This window comes from Chelonoidis abingdonii, chromosome 20 (genome assembly GCF_003597395.2).
Source record: "Chelonoidis abingdonii isolate Lonesome George chromosome 20, CheloAbing_2.0, whole genome shotgun sequence".
NCBI lineage: Eukaryota > Metazoa > Chordata > Testudines > Testudinidae > Chelonoidis > Chelonoidis abingdonii.
In genome coordinates, this window is record NC_133788.1 from 21,275,785 (window position 1) to 21,287,399 (window position 11,615).

General features: G+C 45.2%; 1 protein-coding gene across 8 annotated transcripts in view; it reads right to left on the bottom strand.

The window, feature by feature from the left end:
• The window catches only part of LOC116827883 (transient receptor potential cation channel subfamily V member 2-like), a 66,422-nt gene that overhangs the window by 17,165 nt on the left and 37,642 nt on the right, over positions 1 to 11,615 (bottom strand). For 3 of the 8 annotated variants that reach the window (XM_075073998.1, XM_075073997.1, XM_075073996.1), the window contains 4 exons: positions 2,476 to 2,760; positions 1,930 to 2,066; positions 1,217 to 1,369; positions 160 to 300 (listed from right to left, as the gene is read on the bottom strand). In XM_075073998.1, coding sequence (XP_074930099.1) covers positions 160 to 300; positions 1,217 to 1,369; positions 1,930 to 2,066; positions 2,476 to 2,705 — 661 coding nt within the window. In that variant the 5' untranslated portion in view covers positions 2,706 to 2,760. Of the gene's footprint in view, positions 1 to 159; positions 301 to 1,216; positions 1,370 to 1,929; positions 2,067 to 2,475; positions 2,761 to 6,323; positions 6,668 to 6,876; positions 7,058 to 11,615 lie in introns of those variants that run through there. The other 5 variants (XM_032785738.2, XM_032785756.2, XM_032785747.2 and 2 more) reach the window with 5 other exon arrangements.

Here is an 11,615-nt window from a genome sequence, read left to right on the forward strand (position 1 = left end):
AGGAGGCAAGCATAGTCTGGTGAAGAGGTTTAGCTACCCCAGCAGGATGAGACACCTGGAGTTATGGGATGGAAGAGATTATACCAAATGCATGGAGTGGCAAATCCACATACTGCAGGGTTCCCAGATAGCAAGCTGGAGCCTGCAATGCTAACTTACCAAAATAAAAACACACTCCTTCTTCTTTCTTCCTGAAGAATTCACCATGGGCTCTGGCATGGACATCGGCTCTATTCTCTACCAGCAGTTTCACTAAATCTAGGTGCCTCTTCTCTATGGCAATGTGGAGTGCAGTCTGGCCTAAGGAAACAGGCATTACAGTCAGAGCTTATGATAGTGCCAGGGACAGATGGAGCAGGAAAGGCCTTTCCAGAAAACCCCACCACATATCAAATCACCCACAGCAATACTGTCAATATGGTAAAATAATCATGGACACCCAGACACACTGTGTGCAGGGAACTGGTGACAAATGCTGACTTTGCAACAGCGACGACCGGAAATGCAATCTGGACACCAAGCACATGAGCTGTCAGACACAAACTCCCCCAAGACTATGAGGAGCTGAACAGTGTAATTTCTTTTAGAGCTACAATAAGATCTCAGATCTGACCATGAAGCAGTAATAATGATCTAGAAAGATAGAGGTAATATACGTGCACACAGGAGTATGTTTTTTTAGAAATTTTCTGTTAAAAGGATAAATCCACTTGGCAGAACTCATTCATTTCTCAGATGTAACTTGTTTTCACTGAATAATACTACGTAATCTTTTTCTTTCTCCAAAGCACTTTACAAACCTTAACAACAGAACCTCACCATAATCCTGGGTAAATAAGCCAGTATTACCCCCATTTCTCAGATGAGAGAACTGAGGCACAGAGAGGTTAAGTGAATTGCTCAAGACCAGAGAAGTAGGTAGAATCATAGAATATCAGGGTTGGAAGGGACCTCAGGAAGTCATCTAGTCCAATTCCCTGCTCAAAGCAGGACCAATCGCGAGACAGATTTTTGCCCCAGGTATCAGAGACAGAATTAGAACTCAAAATGCCCATCTCCCTTTTCTGTGTTCAGGCCATCAGTATAGGCACTCCACAAATGAAGAACTCCAGCATACTATCAATTATGCCTCCATCCAATTCCTGTTATTTTCCATAGCTGCTGCCTTGCTGATTATTGACCTCAAAGTCAGATACGCAGTCCTGGAGAACCTTACCTGCATAGTAACTATTGGTGCATGCAGCATTGACAAGTGGCCTTGGATTCTCAGTCTTCTGGTCTATTTCTAGCAACAGTGGGATAGTGGCATTTGTCCCATCTTTTAAATTGAGCAGGGCTTTCATTAAGCAGGTCTTACCCGTTTCAGCATCTGGTAGAGAGAAAGACAGCATGGAGAGGGCATAATTGTGCTTTGTACATGACTGCACCATCACTTTTGTCTTGCCCAGAACTTAACTGTCAATGTAGCATTAAATACATTAATTAAAAATCTCTTTCTCACAGTATTTCCAGCCTGCATTAGAAGCAAAGAGCTTAGAAAAACCATACTGCTTAGCACTTTACATCCACAGATCTCAAAGAGCTTTGCACACAGGTGGGTAAAAGCATCATCTTCATTTCACAGATGGAGAAAGTCAGACTGGGAAAAGGAAGCGATTTGCCTGACATAAGGCCAGTGGCAGAGCTGGGAGCAGCACCCAGACCCCTGTGCTCTAGCCCTAGCCCACATCAACTCGTTTGTGGCTGCAAGAGGTTCAGAGTCCAAACTTTTGATTTGGGGGAAGGGCGTATTGTGGGGAGGGGGAGTTGTAAGCCTAGAGACTTTTGGTTTGGTGCTTATTCAAAGTAAGCAACAAACCCTTTGAGCTATGCAGGCCACTATCAAGGCATGTCTGTGTTAAATCACCAGAGTACTGAGCCTGTATCTACCTGTATATCTTGAATCGGAGAGAAATTTAGAGGTCCTCCTCAAGTAATCAAGCAAACCATCCAGCTCCTCTGGGTTACCCCTTGAGACAGCACCAAAGAGTCGATCTCTATCAAACCGATTTGGGTCCTCTTGGCTACTGGAGAAATGTGAAGAGTTAACCATATTTTAGACACTCCACAAGAGACTATGTACCAGTCTCCCGTGATGGGGGAGCTGCCATGGTTTCACTGTAAGAAGAGTGATGGGCACGGCAGTTTGGCAGAAGAAAGAATTAAACTCTTTAAAGTTAAAGAACAAAGAGAGAGCTAACTCCCCCAACCCCTTTTTGTTTGTTTGTTTGTTTGTACTGGCCTCAGCACCTTCTGGTTCCAGACAGAGGTGCCCTCTCCGAGTGTGGGGGAAAGGGATAGTATGTACCCCTCGCCATCTGCGTACCACCCCCTCAGGAAGAATGCATTTTCACTCTCTTGCAAAGTTTCTGGCACCAGCTTGAATTTCACTTAGTAATGGAAAGCTTCCCAAGGGCAAATCCCACAATTACTTACTTGCTGGAAAGTCCTGGTCGATAATTCAAGTTAATCATGATTTTTGGATCAAAGTCACTGCTCTCTTTCTTGTAAGGAGTCTCCAGGGGAGGGGGTTCCTTCCCTCCTTTGGCCCCTTTATTTTCTCCCTGTTCACCAGTTGCAGGTCTATCTTCCTGGTTGCTGTCATCCGTTTCTATCAAACCTATCAGCCTGTTCTGTGACAGGCCTGGCTTCTTGCAGGTATCCATGTCTGGTAGGACGATGTTTCAGATCATCAAAGTTGCTCCCAGTAAAAGTAGAGATCTGCAAAAGAGTGAGACCATTCATTTGATATTGCAGCTGAATTAGCCCTCTCACTTGCAGTCCATCCTTGTCCATCCCGCTCCTTCCTTCTCTCACAAAACAACAGAGCTTCCCATAGGAGTGACCTAGAGGTTCCCAAACCATTGTCCAGGGATCCCCATGGTCTAGTGGCATCTGCACAGTTGTTAGCCAAATGGGCTCGTTCTCCCCGGAGCTAGTCAATTACTCCAAGGAGGCACAGAGAATAAGACTGAGTTTTATCCAGACCTTTATTATACGACCAGCTGGACAGGTGCCCTCCCCGACTAATCCCAGAGGAGTGGCACTCCGAGGTATAGCAGTTAATACATATATATACACCTTTATTTACGTCATATCAGACCACACTGACAAAGCATATTTTCAGGGGTTTGCAGACGTGGGGTACATAGGTCTGCTTGCTTGTTGATGTACTTCAAACATTCCACGTTGTTCTCCTTGACCAAAGTACTTATCAATTGTTTGTTATTGGTTATGAAAGCAGGTCATTGAATTATTTCACAGAAATAGCAAAGCATGAATCATTTTATCTATCACAGTGAAACGTCTTTATTTACTTGTTGAACACTTAGAGTTTACTCAGTGCTTTGCAGACAGAGAAGGTAGCACAGTCGTTGCCCCAAAGACTTTTACCATTCAAGGGCCTGTACCTGCAACTGTATCTATGTGGGTGGGTCCCTTCAAAGACCTGCTGACTTCAGTGGGACTCTGCCCAGGTCTATGAGCTTGCCTGCACCCATCAGATTGGAGGATCAAGGCCTTAAATAGTCTTCAGGGCAGAGAAGTAACCAAAGAGAAGTTGTAAAAGCAGCTTAGAGAGTACAGACCAGCAGGGTGTGCTTGGCAGCATGTCCCATTTGGGAGATTACCTCACCTGCTATTGACAGATGGGGTCCTTAGATAAAATGTACTGCACAGAATCCCTTAGGACTCACCAATAAGGGAAGGGGAGGAATACCAACATTTAGGACATGGACACCATTGCTCTTGTCTTAATGTACCCAGTAAAGGCTAGCTACCAAGTGGCCCCACGAGATAAGATTATTAACAACAGGCCTTCATTGGAAGAGAGCGTTAGGTTTGCTCAAATTCTTTGTTTGGAAGTAGGAAAGGGGGATATATTTGCCTAACACACAGTATATTCCTTGTGCATTGCTGCATCACATCCTGGGGCATGAGTGTGTATGGCCTAACATCTCCTCAAAGCTGTGGCATGCTCCAGCCACTGCTATCCACAAGTGCATGGGCTCTGACCCTCTGATCGACAACCTGAGCATGAGCACATGCACATACCTTGGACAGTGGCTATTCCGGTAATTATTGCTCTCCTGGCCTGAGCACAGTGCAGCCTCATAGCTCTCAGCCAGGGAGAATGAAGCAAGATCTGCTGTACAGCAGTGCTGAGCACTAGCCATTAGAGTACCAGGCCAGCCCACCAGAGTCTAATATTTCCAGTATTCTTTTTCCATCATTTTGAGCCCTCTCTTTACAAATATCTGGTTAGATCTCAGACCCACCTATGCAAGCTCCCGCTGAACACACTGACCCACTAGAGGAGGAAATGACTGAGAGGAGCCTAAGAGGAGGCAAGGAAACACCCATGACCAATTCGAGCTAAACAACATCCTTTATCAACTATTTCAAGTTTGATGACAATATATACCTCCAGATCAGTGGCACTGCTATGGGCACCCGCATGGCCCCACAATACGCCAATATTTTTATGGCTGACCTGGAACAACGCTTCCTCAGCTCTCGTTCACTCACACCCCTTCTCTACCTACGCTACATTGATGACATCTTCATCATCTGGACCCAGGGGAGGAGCTCATGAAAATTCCAACCACGATTCAACAACTTCCACCCCACGCATCAACCTCCGCCTGGACCATCTATACACCGGAGGTCCCACTTTCTATGACACCAATCTACGGTGCAATAAGCGATGTCACATTAACAACCACCTATATCGAAACCTACCGACCGATACGGCTACCTTCATGTCCTCCAGTTTTCCATCTCCGGCCACATCACACGATCCATGTCTACAGCCAAGCACTGAGGTACAACCGCATCTGCTCTAACCCTCTAGAACAGAGACGCAACACCTTACAAAAATCCTCCACAAGCATTCCAAACTACAATACCCACACGAAGAAAGGAACATGATCACCAGAGCCAACGTGTACAGAAGCCTCCTACTGAGCAAGACAAACCCAAGAACGAACACTACAACAGGACCTACTGGCCATACATAAGCCCCCAGCAAAACCCACCCCAATACGCATCACAGGATCTACAACCCATCCTGGACAATGATCCCACACTTTCACGGTCTTGGGTGGGCGTGGCCAGTCGCTTGCCCAGAACAACATGCCAACCTGAAACGATTCTCACCAGCAACTGCAAACACCGCACCCAAGAACGCCACTCAGGACCATCCCTGCAACCAAACCTCGATGCCTAACCTGCCACATATCTACACCAGCGACACCTATCATACAGGAACCTACCAGATTCAGCCACATCACACTGGTCATCACCTGCACTGTCCACCACTGTAATAGCATGCCATCAAACCTGCCAGCAATGCCCCTCTGCTATGTACATCGGCCAGACTGGACACGTCACTACGGAAGAGGATAAATGGACACAAATCAGTATCAGGAATGGCAATATACAAAACCTGTAAGGCAGAGCACTTCAACCCTCTCTGGAATCAACCTTACGGCAGACTTAAGGTGGCTATTCTGCAGCAAAAATCTGTCAGGACTCAGACTGCAAAGAGAAACGCTGAGCTTCAGTTCATTTGCCACATTTGACCCCATCACTCTGGACTAACATAAAGACTGAATGGCTTGCCAATTACAGAACGCAGTTTCTCCTCCTTTGGTTGCACACCTCTACGCTAGCACAGGGCCTCACCTCCCCTGATGAACTAACCTCGTAATCTTAGCCTGGCTTGCTACAATATCTATACTTGCCCTGGAAATTTCCACTACCTGCGTCTGACGAAGTGGGTATTCACCCACGAAAGCTCACGCTCCAAAACCTCTGTTAGTCTATAAGGTGCCACAGGATTCTCTGCTGCTTTCACAGATCCAGACTAACACGGCTACCCCTCTGATACTTGATATCCTTTATCAACTGTGCCTTCTGCACATGCGCTGTCTGTAAAGAGTTAACAGGTCCTCAGGAATATCATGCTGCAGGGTTGGAAAGCCAGGCTCCCTATTCCGTCAGGGCAGCATCACAGGAACACAGTATAAGCACTGTGCTCTAGATTAGGATGCAGAGAGTCTTATTTAGATCTAGGCAGTGTATGTTTACAAAGCAATTTTCATGCAGTTCACAGCAAGAGAAATGCAAAGGCACATGCAAAGAAAATCTATATTAACCATTTTATGGTAAGTTGTAATAAGGCTTCAGTCATGCAGCTTAAGCCTCATTCTATTGCCAAGCACCCCTATGCACATACAAACAGTCCCCTACACACCCTTCATGCCCTCCCCACAAACACTTACTGTGGCAGCCACAAAGCCTTCAGAGAGCTAAGTGTTTATTACTCATATCACACCCAGGTTGCGTTTTTGTGGCTTCTTGTTCCTGAATTCTCTCTCAGCTGCAGTTTCCATCCCTTCTCAGTGCTTTAAAGATGTACAGTCCTATTTACTCAGAAGGCATTTCAGGTTTTCTTTAAAAACAAAAGCAAAATGTGCCCTCAAAAAGACCTTACAAGTAATACACTCCCTTTCTGGCTCCCTGGAGAATCCAGAGGGCATTCTTTGGTCCCCAGTTGAGTTTTCCCCTGTCTGTTCAAGCTGGGGGGCACCTCTTAGCTGTCTGCTAGTCAACTACCAAGCCACTCTGAATTGCACAGCACAAAGCAAGACCTGCAGTCAAATGAAAAGCACAGCACACATGCTGAGCAGGGGCTCCACCCAACAAATGCCGCTGCCCTGATAGACGGGTTCCAGATGAGCTTACAGAGGCTGACCACCCCTCAGTGCACAGGCAAATGCCAGTGATCACTAGCAAGAGTGCAAAAGCGAAATGAAGATTTTAAAAAGCTCTTACGCAGAGGTAAGATTCATCTTACACTGCAGAAGAAATGGTACTCCTTTTAGCACTCACTACCGCCTGCTGATGATGAGAAAGAACATCCCTAGGTGGAATCCTGGCTGGTGCCTGTGAGGAATCCAGGCTGCTTGTAGGGAGTAGCTATTGATTCTGCACTGGCTAGCCACTCAGTGAATAACGGAAGAGCGGCAAAGTGCTTGAGCAGGAAGTGACTAGATGGATTTTGCAGTAAGAAAGAAATCCATATTAGAGACCCAATGAGGGCAGTTATACTGGCAATGTTTGGCTCATTCCGTACATTGCAAGTTGTATTCTTAACCCCTGGTTACTCATTCGGAGGGGTAGAGTTTTGAGGCTGTCAACCAACCACAGGAGGCTCAGGTCTGATGGGAGGTGAGTAAATTTTATCTTCGCTCTTTCTGTAGCCAGTGGTTTTCCTCATGAGTATGTCACAAGGCTTAGGGATCAGCCCCAAGATGAGCAAAGTTGTCATGGAAAAATCTACCACCAGCCCACTTCCTAGGAAAACCAGTTTTTCCGCACATAGCTTCACATGCCCAAGTTGTGGCAAGGCTCAGATCAGAATGAAACAAGAACCAGCTTAACCACAATGTTAACAAGAAAGACCCACAGTATCAGCTGCACAACAAGAGCCCAAGGGATAGCACAAAGGCATCCCAGTTCTAAAGAGCTGGTCTCTGTTGCTCCAGTTTTCAGCAGCACAGTTCAATGCGCCATTGCTCCCAAGATATGCAGCACTGGACAAGACCCCTTGCAGATAGTCAGAGACCCCAACGCAATAATTATTTATTGTTGATAGCTGATGCTGTAATTCTGATCTCATCTACATGCTCCTTCTTGATGGAAGACTAACTTGGCTGCATCATGATGGACAGCAAGGTGCTGGGACAACCGCTAGTTCCCACTCCAAAAGTATGATGTATAGGGAACCCAGCTGCCATGCCAGGGCAGTTACACTGGGTGGCAGTTACACTGGTAGGTGAACCCAGGACTGGAACAGCTGGAGGTGCTGCAAAGCAGTAATGAGGCGAGTTGGCAAAACTTAGAGAAGGTATTCCTAAAAACAAAACTAATGCACAGGTGAAGGATTTCATACTGATCATTCATTTTCAGCTTCCTTCCTCTAATGCAGAAGGGGAATTTTGTTCCATTCCTCTCTCCAACATGGTCTGCTTTGACTCATTACAGCCAGACCTGAAGCGAAAATGCTGAGCTACATATCCGAGATTAGGGTGGTAGATCCTGACTGTGGTCTTTTCTTTGTGGGCCATATCTTGCCCTGTCTGTGGGATAGTGGGGTCCTACTATGAGAAGGGAAATTCCATCCATTGACATCTTATTAAGGGAAACTTTGATGCAAGAATTGCCAGTGCAACTGAATATGTGGTACACGTTGCCTGATCAGTCCAGCAGTAAGTTCCCAACAATGGCATACTCCGCATTCACCAGTCGCAGAGCACTTCAGCCAGTGCCCTGTGGTCTCTTCAGTTCTTTATCCTCCTCCCCTAGCAGAGTCAAAGCCTTTGGAGTTAGTGTAACCTCCATTATTTTTAGCAGTGTCGGTGCAGGATGACATTCAGAGCACCCCCCAACCACATCAGCACACTGCTTAGCTAGGCCTACAACACCCTTGAGGCCCGATATCTTGAGTGGTCCCTATTCTACATTGCCATGCAAGATACTGAGCTCAGGGCTCAGATTCTGCTCTCTCATTACCCAACACTGCCAGAAGCCCAATGAAGTCGAGAGTAGTTCTCAGATGGAAGGACTGCAGGCACAAGACAGCATAGGGGCGATTTGGCCATTCCCCAGGGAAACATTCCAAGTTAGTATCTAGCTAGAATCTGTCTCTCACTGAAATTCTGTTAGAAGCCATAGTGCCATCCACCCACTCAATGGTTCTGAATTAAGTCACAAGCGAGTTTCTCAGATGCCTGTGTTAATCCCTGGGGAGAAATAGAGCTGGTTCTATAATGATGTAAAGCTATTTCTGCTTTCCTTTCCTTGTTAGTAGCTTTGACTGTGCCATAGATTCCAGAAAATGACAGAAATCAGGCACAGGCAGAGAAATGCAAACAGGGCTCAGTTCTCCTTTCTCTTTCACACCAACTTTACACTGGTTTTAGTAACATTACTTCTGATTTACACTGGTGTAAAAGTCCATAGAATCAGGACCAGAATTTGAACTAGACCACGTCCTTCTGAGTTCTTTTTTCCAGGGCTACATATGAAATAGCCTCCCATCCCTATACTTTGTCATACCAAGGAATGGAACAAGTTCACAGAATTGCAATGCAAGATTTCTTTATATGAATCTGGTTTTAACATCATACACAACAGGAGAGAGAGCGTGCACAGGTATGCTGGGAGAGGAATCTCTGCCACCTGTTGGGTCAGAACAGCAAAACACACAATGCCCCAAAGAAGCTGAGAAAGGATGTGGAAAATAGGAACTTTTGGCACAGGATTTATGAAGGACAGAATTTAAACACTGAATATCACAATAGCAAATACTTCTCTTCAATTACTGTAACACTACACACACCCATAGACAACATCAGGGTATGTGTTAATACCATTCACAGAGTGGGAAAGTGAGGCAGAAAGGTTACATGACTTGCCCAAGTTTATATAAGTCAGTGTCAGAGTCAAGAATAGAACCCAGGAGTCCTGACTCCCAGTGCTTTGGCTCCAGTCACAAGACTTGTCTGAGGGGAACTGATTTCTGGACAACAAACTTATTTCACTAGTGAACAATTTCACACTTGAACTTGAGTCTATGGAGGGGATAGTTTTCTATTACTCCATGAAAAAGGGTGGGGATGTAAATAACAGACTGATAGATTGTAAAGCCAGAAGGGATCATTGTGATCATCTAGTCCGACCTCCTGTATCACATGAGCCATAGAACTTCCTGGAATTAATTTCTGTTTGAACTAGAGCATAACTTTTAGTTTTTTTACATTAACAGTTGTTAAAGGAATTTAACAGACTATAAAGATTTCATGCCACTGTCCCTCTGCCCCCAGGGGAATAATTTCATAAGGTCATAGTTATGACAAAGACACCACATGAATATCCCCCACCCTCACTTTGTGAGTCTGACTGTTTCCATGTGACCAGCTGGCAGTTACACCACATCATTTGTCTCCGCTCTTCCAGACTCTAGAGACTGTGGGAAAAGGAAGCTCATGAAAGAATTATTTTTATTTATTTACATTGTACTCAGTGCTCTGAGAGAGCAGAACCAAAGTGCACGTGCCAGGCAGGACCATTTCTTCTGCCTTGTATATGGTACTTTGCAGCTTGAAACATCACCTAAATAATTAAGAAAGTTATGATAGAAGATAAACCTCACATCTAGCATGGCTTAAGAAGGACAAGGAGAAGGGTTTTCAGATTCAGTGGTGAACACTGATTCCTGTTATATTCCAGAGCCACAGTATCAACTAGAACAATTTTAAATAGTTAACATGAGCCGGTCTGGGCTTCCTGCTCATTTCAGTTTGTCTTGTATAGTCCAGAATGAGCAGCAGAAGAGGCCCATCACCAACAAGCTGCTGCATAACCCAATATCTGTATTAATTATTTGCAGTTAGAGGGGCAGGGGAGACACCCACTGAACAGGGGCAGAGATGCAGTGTGGTGCCCTGGAGTATGCAGCAAGCATATTATGTGGATGCTTCACCCCCAAAGGCAATATGCCCTGAACTTGACAGCTCTTGAGAATCACTATTGGGAAATGACTGTCTCAAGCTGCATTCTGATTGGCCTGTGCGCCCTCCGGATGGTGTCATACTATGCACCAGCTCCCGGTAATGCATAGCTGGCACCTTGCCCCTGAAAAGCAACATTCGTATGCCTGGCATTGCTGGGGAGAAAGACTTAACAGGAGGCAAAGATAATAGAAGCAGCCTGGAGGGAGGAAAAAAGGAGACATTAAACTGCTCACATTCTCCAAAGTGCCAAGCAGCCCTCTCAGATGCAAGTTGTGGTCCTTCTGCCATTTGTATTTGGGGTGAAAAATCAGACTCTTCAGTATTTCATTTCACAGAAGGAAATTAGTTGAAAGTGGCTGTTGGGCCAAAAGCTGCTACTGAAAGGGCAGCCAAGCCTCTGGAGGACAGAGGAGGGTTTCTTCTCAAACAAAACTATAATTCAAACCAGAAGAACTATCTGCACAGTGGAAGGATACATCACACAGTCCACATCACACTCATACATCGATTTACAGAGTTTTTGTTTTTAAATTATTTTTAGTATTAATGGATCTCGTAGCATAAACCACACCAGGGTGTGCAGTAATGGGCAACTGATGCAAGTCTTGGACAGCTGTCCTTTGACCTCATCCTACACAGAGAACCTAAAGGTGCATCAGTAGCTGACTAATGCAAATACACCCTGTCGTTGCTTATTGCTCCAGTGAAGAACAGGAGATTTCAGTTTCAGGTTTCAAAGGGGTTATTCATATAAACCAAAGCAAGTTCACACAAAAAGAGCCCTTTAGCAGGATCCTTTTAACATCATAAGACTCAGTGTAGAATAAATAAAATTAAAACTGGTTAAGAGATCAAATTAATTTAATTTATGCTGTAAAGCAAAGGGTGAAATCAACCAGCTCTTAGCAACTGATGTCAGTCAACAGATAACTAGAAGCTTGTGGTTTTAGGGAGGAGGGGGAGGACGGGAGAGAGAGAGAGAGAGAGAGAGAGAGG